Genomic DNA, 20,073 nt, shown 5'->3' on the forward strand with positions numbered 1-20,073 from the left:
TATTCTTACGTTATTAAATACAAAGTCAATGTACATTAATATATATTGAGAGTTGCATCTCGAGCATTGCCAATCAAAATGCGTAATATTAATCCCCCAATTGACCGATCGCGTGGATTCAGGAAAGTACGGTATCTCAACCGTACATTACTAAACTGAATACTTAAATTGATTCAATATGTTCTTCTGCGATCTAAGTTTAATCATTGTATCTCCTGCCTTTTATATATTACGTTGATTGATGAAGCTGGTGGTTTCTTTGTCACAGTTAATACACATAGGAGAGGTGTCGAGGATAACGAGCAAATAGCACACAAAAAATGCCAGTAAATCAGAATATTCTTAGATACATTCACATGCACATACACTCATTCTTTCACGCATGCAAACATACTTTCATTCTCTCATATCTCAATAAAATGACGTGAAAATATCATAATTTGAATGTTTACTTCGCTGGAAACATCGAAGAGTACCGTATATCTCCGAATATAGTCCCCCTCTGAATATAGTCCCCCCCCCAATTTTGAGACCTCAGTTTTGGGAAAAATTTTAAAATGCAAAGGAAGGCAATTTTTCTGTGGTTAGCAAGTTAAGATTCTAGAGTCGATAAAAACTATTATTTTCTGTGAAGATTAAGAACAAATCTGTTCACATATTTTCCATCACAACAAAATAACTATACCTAAAACATGTTGTGATCCATTGCATGTATCAGTAATTTATAGTTCCTTAACCAGATGTAATGAAGAAATGAGAAAATTTTTTAAGTATCCAAGGCTATTTATTTTTTAAACATTCACAAATTATTAATATTTTTGATTTCCAAATGACTGCAAACAATGTCAATATATAAGCTTTAACTTAAATCCCATAAACATTACTGCATTTGGCCCTGAAACTTCCTTAGATCCAGTGTAACACACCCATCAAGTCATCACAAATCCAAGTGACCTGAAGAATTTAGGAAATCTAAATAAAATTGTGTTAAATAAATTATAAACATTATAAAAATATTGCCATCAAATGCCTGCTAAGCAAAATAATCAAACTACAGGACTTACAAATATCAAAGTAATAAAATTAAGAAATAAACTTTTTCCAACAAACATTAAAACTGAAAAAAATATTATATCAATTTTCAATGCCTCGCCGCGAATCATTGCATAAGTTACACAAAGAGCTTCTGCTCTGCATTTGCGCACAAATTCGACGATATTTTCCTCTAATTCTTTGAATCTGCCGCATCGAGACCCCCGAAATGACTTCCGCGATGTATTAGCGCTTTGCAAGCGCTGTGAATACTATGATTTACGGCGTATTCTGCAACGGCTATTTTTAAATTGGCATCGAAACTCCGTCTTTGATGGCCTCTAATCTGCCGCAGGATTGTGCCTCATCTTTCTACTTGATCCATCAACTCACTGTTGAACGTAAAATTATTTTTAATAAAGAAAATATCGCGGAAATAATTGCGAAACGTTATGCAACGTAATATATCGATCCAACTTACCCTGGCGAATTGAAGATATTCCTCAATAAATTGATCACACTTTCGATGCTGAGTCGCTGTCTTTCGATCAAATGCAGTAATGCCGGCGCTTCTGGTTTTAAGTCGTCGATTATTGCGCCTTTTCAGAAACAAATGCATCACCTATGCGCATTCTCGTTCTGTGAAGGCGGTAAAGGCAGTGGTTGTAAACATGAACCGCACGGACGTATAATAGCTACGGACGCAATGAAATGCTATCGTCACGAATTTATCTGTTTATTTTTCGCAATTATTTAAATCGTGTAACTATTAAATGAGCGACGGGTACATATACTATTGATTCAATTCCAGTGTTCGATTGATGTAATGATAGTGAGTGTTTAGTTTTAATTTTAATTATTTACTGTTTTGCGTCATTAAGTGATCAGTGTCGATTGAATTATTCTAACAATACTTTTCCAAGAAAAATTAACGGCTACCCGATGGATTCCGTGAAAACGCATATTCGATAGGCTACTTGAATCGGAAGAATCGTATCTTTACAACATTTGTGGTAAAAATTGTCTAAATTTCCGGTAAAACGTGGCAGTATTTACTAATATCTCCAATTATAATCCTCATAAATATACTCAAATAGAAAGACTACGAGAACATTAGCCATTATGCCGTTATTTACAACTTTATGGTCACCTTTAGTATGCTAAACTGAATTACACTCGATTATAGTCCCCCCCCCTTACTTTTCCGCGGCCATTTTTGGAAAAAAAGGGGGGACTATATTCGGAGATATACGGTATTTCCAATGCACGATACTAATTAAAAGTGAGCTTTTATTCAGCCAACTCCGTCATCAACTTGCAACAAAGTAAGTGGGGAAAAGCTTTCAATAACGCAGTATTCATTTACATTGGCACACAATATGAGAGAATAAGAAAATCATGGTAACCCAGTCGCCAGAGAAATGTAAACAAATACACAATAAAATCTTGTGTCAACTTTTTCTTCACTTTTTCGTAGCATTCATTGCCAACACTCAAAATTTCAATGCCTTTACGTGGGTACTAACCAATTCTTTTCCGCCATAAAGATTTCTGCTTGGACTTCATTTTCTTTTAATTCCACAGATGGAAATGTCCAAACTTAAGGATACAATTTTTAAATAGTTGAAAGTCGGAGTTTGGGTGTGTATGCTGTGTAACAAGCTGTATCGTACAGGAGTGAGCGCAACCACTTCCATCACTAGAACTGCAAATTTTCATGTTGATTGGTTACTTGGGATTTATAAGCGATATTTCTACAGAAATTAATGAAAATTCCTTCGAGGAATGATAATAATAGATCACTTTGTTTTGTTTAGCACGTAAAAAACTCGATAAGTATTCGATATTTTTTCCGCCATTGGGTATACGAGCAAATATCTACTTCATCGCGCTCGCATTCAAAAATTAATGTAATCACTTGAAATACGGTTATCACTTACGTAAGTACAGATTTACGTAAGTCAAGACGTACGTAAGTCGGGGTATGCCTGTATACCTTTCTTGGATTGAAATATCAGTAATGTGCATATAATCCTAAAAAGAATGGGACCAAACACAACATATTTCTGACATTATTTATGCATTTTAAGCGAGGAAATGAGTTATACTATAAATCGGACTTGTCAGAGTCACTGATTAGGGTTATATTTTGTTGCTCCCTTCTAGCCATTAGAATTCATCTAATTATTTGGTGCATCGTTACTGAGAAATGAGTGGGTAAGTTGCCTTCTCCTTAGAACAAAAAATTTTGCAGTTCAGTCATATGGGCACCCTTCACCCTTGGCAGTTGGTTCTATGCATGCTGTGCTTAATAGTGTCTGTTGCAAACTTCACCTCGTACGAGTGGTGGTTCCGTACTTTCCAGTGTGGGTTGACTTCAAGCCAGTGAGTGTTTTCATTGTGGGTTTAATAAAGTCAGGTTTCATTTTTATTAGTTTTATTTTTATTCTTCTTTCCAACATGGCCCTTCCGAAGAAACATGTGAGAACTTTAAAAGATGGACTGAAAGTAATTGAGGAAAAAGAAACATCTGGGAGAGAAAGGCATGAATATTGCAAATCGCCTCGGGTTGTCCACCAGCACATGACGGTAGAGGTGGGGGTGGAGCGAACTACCTGGTGGAAACAAGAAGGCGGAGGAAGCAGAGGGTTTGGTGGTTATGCTGCTGCCGATTAGCGAAACATTATTCAAGCTTAACACGATTGCTTCTATTATATTAAAAATTTACGTATCGGAGAGGGACATTTCAGATAGTCAACTATTATTGGCCCATTTGATTCGTCTCTCTACCAGCCTTCAAAAACATTGTTTTAGGCATGACATGTACATTGCTCTCTTAAATATACGTTCTTGGAATGGTGTGTGATAAGAATTTTTATATCAAATAGAAATCCTTCGTAGCAGTGTAAATGCCGAGACGGCGTGCAAACATTTTTTAGCAAGGTGGCGTGTTCCCTTATGATATTTGAAAGAGATATTAGTCAAATCAACAGTAGGCCCGCTATGTTTCCATATAATTCAAGTATTCTTGTAAACAGTTAAATTCCTGCATGAATCCTACAAAGAATATCACAATTACTAGCCATAATCCTGCGTTTCCTGCTACTTGGGCAACCTAGTCAAACATTCACGCATTCATCAATTTTTTCTTTCATTCCCTTAAAAAACGATAGATGGAGGTTCCACTGTATAGCACAAGCAAAGAGAGGATTCCACCGAAAGCAAGAGCTGCTTACAGCAGGAAACTTGACCCTTAGACTGCGGGAACATTTTTATACGTTTTGTAAGCTGGCTGGAGAAAAACGTTTTTAACCCATTATAACCCAATGTTGCTTCAAAGCGACATCAAAAACGTATAAATTTTTAGCTCTATTTAGGAAATATCTAAACTACGTATTATTTTATGGTGTAAATATTAATGACGAAATATTAATCTGCCTCGATAATTATGATTGAGTGCACAATTTTCATCTTTTCAGAATAAAAAATCTTGAAATTTGATTTCTCCCTTAACACTAGAATGCCGAAGGGTGTCATTTTGACACCCTACGCGTACATTTTTTACGGAGCTGGCCCTCAGAGAGTGTTCTAGAAAAAAATCTTTCGTGACTTTTATTGATTTTTAGATCTTAACAAAACGACAGTAAAAGGGATACCCCCCTAATTTTTTTCGTCTCAAAAATTCAAATTTACCTTGAATGCCGGAGGGTGTCATTTTGACACCCAGTATCTTATATAATTTCTTTCTTCGGTTTAGGTGTCTCGTGGGATGCGGTTTGATAATTATTTGTCAAATTAGTATAGTGTAGTACATTATCTTCATGTATAGTACCTTTATGTATAGTATAGTATATAACCTTCATGATTGTTTGTTTTACATAATTTAAATGAGCATCGGCTGTATACAACTTTTTTCAAAAGTTTAGTAGCTCGTAAGGTAAGTATATTCCGCTCCCTTTTGCGAATGATTCGCCTTGAAACCAGCTAATTTTTTTACCGCGGTGACACTTATCTGCCCTGAAATATTGCAGTGAAGTGACGCGCGCGACAATGCAGTTAGCTGCTGCCGAGCCTCTGTGTTCGATTGCCTGGCTCGCGCGCGTATTTTGCGGACTGGGTCGCTAGTGTGTCGCGACCTGCTGCTTGACTTGCTTCGCCATTTCTGTGTTGATAATGGCACTGCATAGACGAGTTACGACGGAGCATAGTATTGCAATACTAAACGATATTTCTGGAGACGTGCCGGAGAAAGGGTCTGATGCAGATGTTGAGTCGGCCAACGATTGGGTTGCACAGGAAGTGCAATTTATATCATCCAAACATGATGAAAATAGTGAACACGGTCAGTTTCAGTGTTTTGTATATTTCAGTTTAGTAATTTAATCACGAAAGATACACATATTTATTTTACAATACGCATATACACATAATTGAGTTACTGGATCTGCACTGGTTATCGGACAGAAAAGAAATTGTGCGTGGTCGTGACATGGTGTGCCGACGTGGAAGGGGCGCTGGGTAGAGGCGAGTATCTGGCAACCAAATCCAGAGCTGACTTGGGATTGTCAAGTATAGATAAAATGCAATGAAAATAGAATTGTTGCTTTTTGTGAGCTTAGTGAAAAGTCAGTAAACCAAAGGCCAAAACAGAACAAAAGTGCCAGAATGTAGAGAATCTACTATTTAGATGAAGCTTTTTGTAAGTCTGTATGAAAAAGCATTCGATTTCTTTTTGGGTTCATACGAAGTTTTTGTATTTTATTTTTAAAAAGTTCGTAGTTTTGTGGCCGCAATGGTTTTATTTTAATTTTCGTCTTTTGAGGCACACTTCTACAATCTATGACGAAAAATTGTTGAAAAAAGTTAACAGTAATAATAAAAAGAAAAACAATCCTGTCATATTCATTTTAATTGTTTAATGCACATAAAATTTAACCAATTACAGTGAGCAATAAATACTTTAAAAAAGTATTCAATGATTATATCTAGGTATTAATACACTTTCATGCGTCCTCCTACGTTTAAGCGCAATCTTTTCGATGGATGCCGTATTCCAGGAGAGTATTTTTTTGTAAAATTTTTTTTACTTCAATGGTACAGGCGGTCCCCGACTTTCGTACACAATGCGTTCCCGAAAACTTGTACGAAAGTCGAATTGTACGAAAGTCGAACCATTGACTTCCATACTAATTAGGGGTTACGTTCCAAAAGAGCGGAATTTACGTACTAAAACCTTTTTTTTCACGGAATTCATTTCAATTGACTTAATTTTAATAATATATTAATAAAACTCCTCAAATCATATAATTTATTTCGAAAATACGCAGAAAATGCAAATATAAGTTTAAAAAACAAGACCTCCGTTGGCTATCGAGTGAAACTTCCTCTTGGCGTTTAAGTTGACATTCCACTTATTACGTCCACTATAAATAAAAGGACATATCAAGTAGCATAAAAAAATGTATTCGTTGAACCCGCACTCTGGATACTGCTGGATACCTTTTAATTTTTACACCAAAATTCGATGTTTGGCAGGTGACATTCGTGATCGCGTATATTCCGCATGTTATTCAAAAAAGACAAAAGACAAACGGAATTCGGGTGATATGTCGTGCAATATCGTTGCTGAAGGTTTACATGAATTAAACAGCACTCAAACGAAAAAACACAATTAGAAAGAAGGTCTTACTAGTTTTATTGAAAGCTATTCGATGATGTCTAGTCAACTTCTTTTGAAAAATATCTTCAATGAAGGCTTTCCTCCTCTCTTGATAAAGGAGCCTATAGCAGGCAGTCTCTCTCCCAAATAAATCACCTAGATCAGAGTCAATTACCAACAATTCCCTTCATTATATACGTTCATATTGTTCGCATGTACTGCCAATACTGCAATTTGAAACAATTGAATGTTGGGATGCGCAATAAACATAGCGGGAATTTTTAAAAAATTACAGACCAGCGTCCGAAAGTCCGAATTTAGCGTACGAAAGTCGAGTAAAAGGTGTCAATTTTGAATGTACGAAAGTGCGAATTGTACGAAAGTTGAGTGTACGAAAGTCGAGGACCGCCTGTACTCTATTAAAACATTAAGTCTTTTTTAATATTATGGCACAAAATCAGTATTAAACAAAAGTTTACTCTATCGACTCCAAAATAAAACTAATCTGCAGCGTAACATGCATATAAAAATATGGGTGTCAAAATGACACCCTCCCGGCATTCTAGGGGATACAAATTTCCCGGCATTCTAGTGTTAAGCAGCTCTGGGTTATAAAGGGTTAAACGTTTGACCATGGCTCGACTACCTTCTTCAGTTTCCCAACACCTCTGTTACTATCTGTGTAGAGTGTAAATGCACTTTTCCACACTGTAAGGATCACTATTTCAGCGTAAGTCTCCCTGACCATCCCAAAAATACGAAACGTTAAAGAAAGGGTTAAATATGAATGTAAAGAAACAATTTATAAATATCTGCATTTGTGGTGTGCTATGGAAGTGAGGCACAGTCAATGAAGGTAGCGGAGAAAGCTAGGATTAAGGCCTTGGAAATAGTATGGTGCTACGGAAGAATGATGAGAATGAAACGGATCGACCGAGTTAGTAACGAGGAAGTCCTAAGAAGAGCAAGGAGAGAAGCCTCGTGAGAACTTTAATCAGATGATGGAACAACCGTATAGGCCACATCTTGAGACTTGATGGCCTGATGAAGAAATCGTCAAGGGGCAGGTAGATGGTAAAAATGGAAAAGGAAGACCTCAAAGGAAATATATGGAACAGACAAAGAAGGATGTGAAAGGGAAGATATACATTGGTGTGAAAAGATTAGCTAATTGGAGAACTGAGTGGAGAGCTGCGTCAAACCAATTTTAGGATTATTGACCAGTGATGATAATGATGATGAGGAGACACTCGCAAATTATGGAGCAAAAAAATCTAAAATGATGCATGATGCACTCCAGTGAAAATACATAAACCCAAGCAATGCATATTTGTATGTGACAAAGGCCAAGTCTGTATTAGTACAGCATACATAGAAAATACTCTCTTGCTCTTTGAGGAGAGACATTCATATTTTTTTAATTTCGGGCCTTTTATTTTTAAAGAGGGAGAACTTGTTAACGGCAGTAAAAAATTTTGTGCTGTGAAGAAATTCATTTCATGACTAGCTGGAGATGCGGTGCAGATGTTGATAAAGACAAAATGCCTATTCTCTCAGGCAATACATGCAAGCCTTTTTGCTGCAATGGTCTGACTTCTTTAATATACTTCAATTCATATTGGTGATTTGAAAGTATAATTTGGGCATGTAATTGGGGAATTTATTACAGAACGTAAAGTGTAATTTTCAGATGTATCGTGAAGGCTCGTTTTAATGGGTTCTCATTATCCCCGGAAAATTGTTCGCTATACATATAGGGTGCTGGTTTTATCTGAAGGTGAAGGATGAATCCCCTCAATTCCCATGTTCGTACTTACCTACTGCCTTCCTTCTTATTGGTGCTATTTTGCATAAGAATAAGATTGTTTGCCTAAAATTGCATTACCGTATAAAATTTTGCCAATGAAATCTCAATAAACAACTATTGGCCCTCATTTCCAAAAAGAAAAGCATCTGTGGCTGTGTCACATGCGTGGTGACGGGATCACAGATGTAGAATCATCGGGGAATGGTGAGATGTGTCAAACTGCTGTGTAGCAGCAGAAACCATGTTCCACACATCACAGCGTACAGTTGCATTGGCCAAAGTTGCAGATGAGGCAGTCATAGAAGGGTGAAGTTCCATGAGCATGCAGCACAATCATGCCATCCACAACAATAGGAAACAATGCACATATAGCTCTTTTACAGGCAAGTAATGTGGGATTGCGCAACAACCCCTCCTGATGCTCTTGGATGCAAGCCCTAAAAGCCACAAATATTTTTGTAGGCAAGGTTGCCCTTGCTCATGGTTAGTCTTTGTAATCGGCTTGTATTGCTCAATTTTTCTTTTTGCTCATCAAGATTAAGAATGGCTGAGAAAATCTGGCATGGAAACATCTTCTGAAATTAAAGTATGGGACTTTCCTTTGTGTTTTATTTTAGTCTTGGTTTACACTTCCGAAGACTTAAGAGGTCCTGCATTGAAGGCTACTCTGTTTTCACTTGTTTTCATGAGTAATATATGCTGAAATCACATGAGAGCGGAAAGGACAGAAGGCACAAATGTAATCAAGTCATGAGTGTAGCGAAGGTGTGGATTGAGGGTGACTGCACTCTTTTCTAATCGTTCTTTTTCTGACCTGACTACTCCATGCAAACCCAGCACAAATATGAGTTAGCTCCACCCTTTACCCACACTGCCTGCACTGTTGTCTACTATGCTTGCTGCATCCCCCCTTCTACTCAGAGTGTTCGAATGTAAGAATATGAGCCACAAAACCCTGCTATCTCACGAAAACTACATTAGGGCTGGCTATAAATATTCTGTGAGTGAATCACCATCGTCAGGAGGTAGCACATTCAATTGTACGGGGTGACTTTTTTTCTTTACCTGCCAGAATTATTCTATTTTAAATTGAGAAGATTAGAATTTTGTTCTCTGGAAGTTTCTATGCCTCTTGAAAAAATTTTTGTGCTGCTTTGAACTCTCAATCCTAAGGCAAGCACAGTGTTTCTTTTTCCGTGGCAATCTATTATGCTGTCCTCAGATAAGTGTCTATGTTAATTGCACCAGTATCAAGAAGGCTACCTACTTCAACTGAGTCTCATAGTAATATTGATCGTTTTCCTGCTCACAGAAATTTGTGTGACTGGTTTTAGTTATATTTCATCCTTGCTTATTTTATCATTTTATTAAAGTATTTTTATTTATTGTACACCAGGAATCATGGCCAGAAAATTCACTTTATGAAGTGAGAAGCGGTTTATTTATGCCGGATGTAAGTTTACCTTTGGCTGGGTCCAGTTATCTAAGCCTGCCTCATAACAATGATTTTATGGAACCACAGGCATTCCAAGCTTATGCTTATACTGCCGGCAGCTTAGTATTCCAATCTTTCATGACTTCTGAAGAATTGTTGAGGTATCCCCAGCCTTTGTATCAATCCCCAGGGATAGTCGATCAACTTGCGGTTCAATCCCCAGGGATAGTAGATCAACTTCTGGAAGAATTTAAGAATATGGATGTGTGTGATATCGTTGATCAACTCTTTCCAAAATTATCCAATAAGGTTTGGGAATGAAATTTATTTTGCTCAAAAAGTTATTACCAGTCTTTCAGCCTCTTATGAGGGAAAGTTGGGTGAGGTATGTCGCCTCGTTATTTTTCCGGAGTTGGTGTAATTTACTCGATTATGCACAATTTGAATTCCTAAGTGAAGCCAAAGAGTTATTTCTTTCTAGTTTATGTCAATAATTGATGCCAAACCTTCCTTGATTACTTGCATGTCCAATTGAGGGGGCAGAACATGTTACATAGCAATTGTAGAGTAACAATTTTAAATTAATTATATGGTAATTGTAGTTAAACCAAAGTTTTTACTAACTTTCATACCAGTCATTCCGTCCTCAATTGCTTAAACACCTATATTTTGTAAGAAATTGTTTTGTTTTTAGTTAAAAGATTTCTATTTCTTAATTTATATTTTATTAATCGTGAAATTTGCTCTCTTACTTAATGGAGTTTCATGTAAGGAGCAATTTGTAATAATTTTATGAGTCACATTTTTTGTATCGTATGTGCCAAATGTTGTTCATTTTCTTATTTTATATAGCATTTTGTTTTACAGAGCTGATTAATATTTCAGATGTAGAATTATTTCATTAAAAGAACTTTGTTTTAAGAATTTGTGCATTTATTGTTTTTATCTAATGAGCAAACTGATTCAACAAATTTATATATTGAGCTGATTCAACAAATTTAGATATTGAGCTTTTAAGATAGTGACCAATTGTGATTGAAAGGGTGAAAAGGGGACACTGGGTGAACCCTGTGGATCTGTTAAGTTCACGTATCCAAGTAAACAGATTCTGCCAAAAGAGAGACTTGCTTACAGTGGTAAAATTAAATATGGATGTAAAGAAACAATTTATAGGAGCCTGCATGTGTAGTATGCTCCCATACGGAAGTGAGGCATGGACAATGACAACTACAGAGAAAACAAGGATTAAGGCCTTCGAAATAGTATGGTGCTACTGAAGAATGATTAGGACAAAATGGATTGACCGAGTTAGTAATGAGGAAGTCCCAAGAAGAGTAAGAAGAGATGCCTCATGAAAACCTTAATAGATGATGGAAAAAACCTTATAGGCCACCTATGGAGACATGATGGCCTGATGAAGACAATCGTCAAGGGGCAAGTAGATGGCAAGAATGGAAAAGGAAGACCTCGAAAGAAATATATGGAACAGGTAAAGAAGGATGTGAAAAAGAAAATGTACGTAAATGTGAAAAGATTAGCTGATAAAAGGATAGGGTAGTTTCCTTCATCAAAGAAAACGAAAGGCATTAATTGCAATTCGTTACCCACCATTAGTGTATTCTTAATACACAAATTATTTGGTTTTTGAAATACCGGTTTAGTCGAATGGCAAGGGTCAAATTTTATCCTCATTTGAAAAAGGCCAGATTGGCGCCCATGCGATTCCACTCCACGTGACGTCACAGGGACCTAGTTTCTACACGAGAGGATAGGAGTTATACATCGTTTGAGGTTACCAATGCATGCATGAGGCACAGAGCTCAGGGAAACATGTCTTAATAATCACCTATTAAAACTGCCTAAGTTCGGAAAGTTTTCTTCGTTTGATAAGGTATTAATAAACCTTTTTTAAGCCAAGCGCTACCAGCCAGCAAGGTACTCAGCTACCCGCTAGTATCCTGCGTCCTATCAGCGCTCAGAGCCTCCATCAAGGTCACCTCACAAGGCGGGAGGGGGGACCAGAAATGCGTCGTACGGACTTTTTCCCATCATTCCTACTTACGCGTCACGTTTTCGCGCGCTTGAAATTTTTCACTTTTCATTTAATCGCGAAAAATAGATATCGTCATTTAAAAATCTAAAAGCGTGAAATACGTACTCCAGGAGTAATAATCTTTCGATTTAGGCAATAAAAAAATAATAGGAAACCACCCTATTGAGTGCAGAGCTGCATCGAACTAATCTTAGGCTTGTTGACCAGTGGTGATGATGAATCTAGCTGCTAAAGAATGTCTTCCATGAAGGAAAATAGGTATTATTCCACATCATGTTGCTCTGATAACACTGAAAGATACACTTTCTTCAGTATCAGATTACCCAAGGAGAGTAACTCAATTTTTTCATTGCAGGAGTATCAATTTTTTCAATTCTTTGTACACGCACAATGTCTGATGATCACTTTGTTTACTTTTATTTCCAAGTAACAGAAACACTCCCATAAACCATTCACCTGTTTTCCCTTTGGGCTTTTAGTTGTTCACAATAAGAAAGAAGTACCAAAAGTATGATGCTAGATATATTAACTTTAATAGACAGAGGCGAGCATAGAATCAAGCACCAAGCCAATCGAATATCACATATATAAGAATATGGAAATATTAATTTGAAACATTCTGCAAAATTAGTGAACTTGTACCATAAAATGAAAAGATTTACTGACAATATTTACTGAAACACTCTAAATAATGTTTAATGGAGTCTATAACTTCTAGTCATGGTAAACAAGCACCAGGTATAAAGCAGGCTTTAAATTTCAGTAACTTAAGATATCAAAATATGTCAATGTTTCAACGAAGATTTTAAAACAAGGTTTGTGAACTTTTTGTGTAAAGTCAAATCATTTTGTAGTTTTTATATTTTATTTAAAAAGACATTCAAAATAGGAGCTAAAAATGTGTAGCACCTAGCAACATATCTTTAAATATCTTAAATGAGAGTTTATCTGAAACTTCTAAAACATAGTATAAAGGGAGAAGATGTAGGTAAGATGCGAATCCTTGGGCGAAAACACAGGTTATAGATAGAGGTCCGTGAAAGTGGTTTTATGTTTTGCTAAAATTCATTTTAAAGCCATGTGATTTCGGTGTTATTATAATGCTACAATTTTCTCACGTTTATAGGCGTTTTATTATTGTATGGTACACATTTCATGAATACTTATAGTTTTAATTAAGCATCTTACATAAAATTTAACACAATTTTGACTACAAAATTTCTGATGAACCTAAATGAAAGAGATGGTTCAAGGTAAATGAATGGTTCAAATATGTAGTCTTGGTGAATATGACCGGCAAACGGCAAATCCCCACTACCTCATTTGTGTATACTTCGAGAGCTATTCCAGAATTTTTGGATTGTCAACTTCACTACACTAAAAAAAGCCTTTAAAAATGCTTCTGTAGTAGCAACAACAAGCTCTTCTTTGCTTTCTTTGACTGAGTGACTGTGTGTTCAAATGATAGCTGTCATTTTGTGGGTCCCCTTTCTTTTGCGCGTTTATGTGTATCGCTACTGATGTGCTTTAACATAGTGTCATAGCTTTCAAATCAAAATGTTTTATCGCAAACTTTGCACAGTAATACTGTCTTTCACATAAAATCCTTCTCAGCTGAATTCACTGGCCCTGGTATGAACAGTATCACTAGCTTTTGGCATTTTAAAGTTCCTATCCTTCGTTCGATATTTAAAGCTATGGAACTGTGATAAAAAAACAGTCCAACCACTAAACACAACCAATCACAATGGTGTTTTCAAACTGAGTGGTGAGTGCTGGGTAGCTGCAGTATTACCATAGTACTGTATAACTTACTAATAGGCCGAAATGTTTCATGTCATGGGTTCTCTTTCAATACCCCTCATCCAGGTGTTGAGGGAAGGTAGGACAGCAGCTAGATACAACAAAATCGCTTAGTTTTGATTACAGCTTATGCCAATCGGTCCGGAAAGACAGTGAAGGAAGCACACATAACTAAATATAATAGGATTCAAAGAAACATGAATAATTATTTCCCATTTATCGATCCTGAAACATCTAGAATGAGACGCTTTCTCACCTTAAGAATTAGATATTAGATTTTGCTAATGTCAAAATGATTAATTTTGCAATGAAGCTCAGTAGAGAGCCAAATATCCGACGATCTGTCCGCTGATAAGGAGAACCTCCCGCCTTCGATCCTTTCTTTCTTTCCCCCTACTGCTAGAGCTTCGTGCTTTCAAATAACCATACATTTCTATGGATGTCTTTAAATGAATCGAATCGCACAGTTGACAGCCGCCGTGGTCACCTTTCTGCCGAAACAACTTTTCGCCGGCCGCCGTTCACAACGCGACGGCGTGAAATTTTAGGCCGCTTTCAGACGAGGCGGCTCTTCCACGCTGTGGGCCGTGCCGAGAACGGCGGCCCGGTCCTGGCCAGCGGTCGTGTTTAAGTCAACGAAATTGTTACATTAGACCCACACTTTAACAAGTTATCCTAACGCTGTCTAATGCGTCGCGGTGAGTCACCGGAATTTGCTCGGCATTGACGCGTACCGGGCGCGTGAGCTTGTATTTCCGCTCTTCCGCGGCCGCGTTAAATTTCTTTCAGCACATTTTAATTCATAATATCTAATTCTTCAGGTGAGAAAGCGCATCATTCTAAATATTTCAGGATTGATTCGTTGGAATCGCAGAGTGAGGCTGTGATAAATTTAACGGCAAATTCTGGCGGAGAAATCACTTAAGTGCGCGATATTACTATGCGCGAGACTAAATAAGCCAATTGACCTTAGAATCGTTACGAGATAGAGCAAATGAACGTCAGAAGCGTTAAACAATGAAGGCTTAGGCTTTAATACATTATCACTCATTAGATGTGATTTTTTCGCTAATCCACCTAAAATTGCAGAAAACACGAAATTTCGTTTTTATTTACCGATTTCGCGATATCGCGTCTCGCGAAATTCACGGACCTCTAGTTATAGATCATGATGAAGAAATTGTGTTGAAGTGAGGGTAAACATTCCCGGAATTGCGGTGAGGTCGTCACATCATAATACATATCGTCCCCTTAAGGTTATAGGCCACCTGTCCCACTAAATAACCAAATACAGTAGACCCTCGTTATTACGAAGTTCACGGGACCGAAAGAGGTTCGTAATAACGAAGTTTTTATGAACAGTTTTTCTAGGAATCATGGTAAGAAAAAAATACCTTGTCAAAAAAATACTTTGTCAAAATTTCTTGGCCCTCTTCAATCTCCCGCACCTAAAATCTTCAGAGTCAATTGTATAGCATACGCGATTAAATTATGCGCCAGTTCTCTGTATACGTTCCGAGTCCTTGCTCGTTAGTTGGTTAACCTATACAAGGCATCGAAGAAAGTGGTGATCCTGCAAAATGCAACAATGCATCACAAGCTTGCGTAAACTCATGATTGTGACGAACTGATCTGGCTTGCTACGTAGCCGGAGCCGAAAAAAAAACTTTTGGCGTGAAGAAAGAAGGGGCGAAACGCTGAACAGTTCCTGACTTCACACCGGATTAAATGATACTGTGACGGAACAGGCCCGTTTCCCTGCCAGCCCGTCGACCCGTCTCAGCCCTCACGCCCCCGAGTGTTACCCCCTCCTTCTTTCCTTCCCCGACAGCTCGCCACTCCGAAATCTGGTTTCGGTAGAATGTGATTTTGGGAAAAATATTGCAGAAGAATACGATCTTAGATCGTTTATTAGGGCGCCACCCAAAACCGCGGCCCACGAACTAGCTTTGCCGGTAGAAGCAAGGACGTTCCAAACTCCCAGGATTAAATAATTGTTAATACGGGTGGACAATATGACAATGCGGACACTGGTTGTTTGACTCACGCACGGACAAGGGTTTGAGGATCCGACGAATGAACACTGACCTTTTACATTATGCACAAAAATCACCATTTATTATTGAGACTTTGGCGAAAACAACGAAAAACCATCAACGCACTGATGAAAAATCACCCTTGAACAATACTAAGCCTAATCTACAAACTAATGATGGATGAATGAACACAAGCAAAAAGATGAAATACCCTTGATGACACAAAGAAATAAGAATTGAAAAGCCATTACATGTTCCTCGTCTGCCTCCTGGAAAGACGGGAAATTATGATACATTAAATTGCCCTTATTTACGGGCGTAAGACGTGCAATCAATAGTCCTTTTCTGTTCAATTAACTATTTAAAAACTCGGTGCAGTTATTGACTTTTTGCAGTCTCGCATGAACTCTTGCGAAAGTGACTTGATTGGTCTTTACATGAATCACCGGTATTTGGATGAAGTAGACGGACTTTAGAGTGGTAATCTTTACCCTCTTGGTACTGCTTGAAGCACTTGGGAATGTGATAATACGGGAATAATTACTGGAGATTGATACTTATGGGCATGGCAGTCTGTGGTTCCCGACGACTCCGTCGCCAGCGATTCGGGGAGCTTTTTGGCTGCTCCGGATGAAAACGGCCCACAAGCGCAGCGACGGCCTCACTTTCGGCACAGATGTCGCCTTCTCAAACGCCTGGGCCAGCACCTTTATCCGTGCTCCGGAATCAGAAACTGCTCCACTTCCCCCGGTCGCTCTCCGTCACACACCTCTGCAATCACAGCCGTTGCCTTTCTTGGGTCTCCTTCCCTCTCACAGCTGAGCATTGACTGCCAGCTCCCAATTATGTGCTCTCTCTCTGCTGGTACCTCGAGACAGGCTTGTCTCCCTCTCGACCAACAGACCAGTACCGTGTCCGTTCACCAACTGACTTCATCCCCACTTCTCCTCCTACCACGTAACCTCGCTATTCCCGATTTTTCCGTTACGGAAAGCTGACACACGTCACTCACTTTGAATTTTAGCCAATCACGTCACTGCACAAGTGGCGTGATCGCCTTACATCCTATGGGTACAATTGAATGGGAACTAAAACCATGGTATTTTACCGTCTTATACTACATGAAGGTCAGAGTCACTTCGCCCGATCCACGTAATCTTCCACGGGGAAGATCGTAGCCGCGTGAGGCGCGCTGACATGGGACGAAAAGAAAAAATATCGTGACCACCCGTCACAATACGTATTGCAGATTATGCCCAAAGTGCGAGTTACTCTATGCCACGTCGTTTCGCATCAGCAAACTCTGAAGGTGCCAAATTTGGAATTTCGGTCGCAATTGAATTTTTCGAATTTTCATATGTCTGAACATTCGTAAATCCAATGTGCGGAAGAAGAGGACTAACTGTACGTCCAATTTACGAGAGTTAATGAGTGGGTCACCAAAATCCACAGGAATGAAGCGTATTATATGATGTTGTGTGCTTACTGAAGTATCTCCTTCTGAAGAAAGAGCCAAAATTGATGCTCTTGGACACAGTTCAAGAAGGAAACTTAAACTTAGATCAATGATGATAACGTAATGTATATTCACCTAAGTGCCGTTGCTTTTTCGCGGAACCTCGTAATAAAGTTCATTTTGTAAACGGCGGGACCGCGACTGAGGTTTGTAATTTCGTAATAACATTCCTTTTACTTTGGATTGGATAGGCCTTCCGTCAGGACCACCGATTTGCTTCGTAATGACGAGAATCTACTGTATTCTTTCGGTATATGATAACACTACATGCAATTACTTATGGGACTCAGTGCGATTAGAATTTCAATGAAACATCAGAACACTTCTCTAAATATATAATAATTTGAAAATTAACCATTGTTCAGACTCATTACAGGAATTATTTCCATTTGAACTATTATTGAGGCATTAAAGAGGGATAATATTTGGTATACATGTTTGATAATTTCCCTTAAATTCGGCTTCTAAAAGTCAAGTGTGAAGTGATGCCACACTCAGCCAGACAATTTGGATGGTATGCCGGTTGCGTAAACTCAGAATTTGTTGACCATTCTCACCCATTGCAAGAACATTGAATTCCTTAGGTAAACTTTGGTTTAAACTTTGGTTAGGCAAAAAGAAAAGCATACCAACAAAGGTCTCGATCCATTGGTTTTAATGGGTGCCCAAGTCAATGGTACTGTCTTATTACCCGTATTATCCACTAATTGACCTCCTGACACAAATCTCGGGCGGAAAAGGAGATTTTTGTCCATCCATACCAAGGGTAATGTACTCCTTTGCTGCATATCCTGAACAGTGAATACTCATGCATTATCACAGCAATGTTTTTATTTCAATTCATTGGTACCTGAAAACAAGCAAATTTTGACAGCTTGGAGATAGGACACAAATTTCGCCTTGGGTCTTTCGGTCTATTTACGGACACCAAGACAGGAAATATCTCATAATCCGTGCGAAGGACTACCCCATCCAGTGCATGCCTTTTACAAAGGGGCACTCTGGATTTTTCCTCGGCTTCGATTCATGGAGTGCCATAAAACATCTGCACTAAGAGCGACCCCAGACAAGGGGCCAGGGGAAGAATTGGCAAAGGGGTTCACTTTGTCGTTGTATTTTCTGGAGCGAAGGAGTGTTGTGTGGTATGCTATAAGTTTGAGATCTGTAGCGTTCTTATACCAATCTCTGTTGTAACGTGCCCTATCACAATGTCCAACACGAAGAGGAGGAGAAAAGGTGGGAAGCTGCGAAAGTGAGTTGGTGCGCAGCGTTTTCTCGTACTTCACAAAACCTTTCAGCATCACTGAAACCTGCTGAGAAACTTCGAGAAAGGCAACTGGGTGCTCGGAATCCACTGTTTACAAAGTGAGAAAGACAGGTTTCCATGGACTATTTATGATACCTTAAAAAAATTAGTCACCCTTACAGAAATTCGAGAACTGTGATTTACGACAATTTTGTGAGATCAGTAGTTAAGAGGAAGAAATGAATCATTCCTGGAATATACCTCTACGACTTTAAAATCGATATTAAGCTCGGTTAATATGGACAGTGATCTTTCACTTTTCAAAAGGACAACATTAAATCGTCTTCTTGAGGACACAGGCTTCGGGTACAAATGCAGAAGAGAAAGAAGCATCCTTATCAATGGGAATGATATTATTCGTTGGCAGCTAAAAAATATCATCGCGAACATTAGATCATTGTATTCAGAGACGAAACTTGGATTAATGTTGGAAAATCAGTGGAAAAAATAACTTGCCACGACAAAAAATAGAAACCCCACGTCAGGCTTTCCGTGCTGAACTTAAAATTAGTGCTGGGCATTCAGCCCCCACTTCTTGAGGAGGAGGATTTGTAATTACACATGCACGGACAGAAAAGGGGCTCGTAAAAGGAGCATCGCATGTGTTTCCATGCGAGAAGAACTCAATGGATGGACATGATGAAGTTAATGCCGAATGTTACGAGAGCTGGTTTGAGCACTCACGTCTTGCAAAGTTAACCGAAGGCTCTATTGTATTGGTAGATAATTATAGCATTTTTCTAAGCATTTTAAGCCGTCCAACTGTAGCATTTATGGATATCCTCAAAATAGGCATTATTTTGGGCCATGACCTACCCCTTAGACGTAAACCTTTGTCCACCAAGCTATTTATAGTAGTTGGAAAATGAGGAAAATTCATTAGAGGTCAAATGTTGTCCACACAGAAAGTTTTGTAACGATTAGAACTTAAATACCATCAGCGTGTCAAGGAAGTGGACATAGATTCTACGCTTAGAGTTAATTTTCATGATAACATTGAAAAGCCAATTATCCGACTAATATAACCATCGCTGTCTTATACAACATCGCCTTTCATGAAATACTAGCTAGAGTAAAAAAATATTGCATAATATGGAAGAAATAGAAATTTTGTCGCATTCAGAAGTGGCGATACATTTCATTATTCTTCACTTAATTTTATTTTTTACATTACAGATTATTAATTATTCAGCTTGTGCATATTGAATAATTACATATATAAAATAACAAAAGACATTTCCTTTTATATTGCAGCAAACGTATTTTAGTTTACGCTAAAAAATTCATACTTTACGTCGTCTTTCGTGCAATCCCAAAACTCCTTTTTGAACTACACCATTTTGGAACACTATTATGTGTGGTTGCATACACTGTCAGGATGCCTGGCGGCGAAGCAGAAGCTTGGCAACACTGTTCTCCATGAGGC

General features: G+C 38.2%; 1 protein-coding gene across 5 annotated transcripts in view; it reads left to right on the plus strand.

Moving 5' to 3' along the window:
• The window catches only part of LOC124170913 (histone-arginine methyltransferase CARMER), a 104,735-nt gene that overhangs the window by 61,093 nt on the left and 23,569 nt on the right, over nt 1-20,073 (plus strand). For 3 of the 5 annotated variants that reach the window (XM_046549962.1, XM_046549963.1, XM_046549964.1), the window contains exon 12: nt 3,508-3,892. The exons of the other annotated variants lie outside the window; for them this stretch is intronic. In XM_046549962.1, the coding sequence (XP_046405918.1) occupies nt 3,508-3,708 (201 nt within the window). In that variant the 3' untranslated portion in view covers nt 3,709-3,892. Of the gene's footprint in view, nt 1-3,507; nt 3,893-20,073 lie in introns of those variants that run through there. 5 annotated transcript variants of the gene reach the window in all.

The sequence above is a fragment of the Ischnura elegans genome, chromosome X, assembly GCF_921293095.1.
Source record: "Ischnura elegans chromosome X, ioIscEleg1.1, whole genome shotgun sequence".
Taxonomy (NCBI): Eukaryota; Metazoa; Arthropoda; class Insecta; order Odonata; family Coenagrionidae; genus Ischnura; species Ischnura elegans.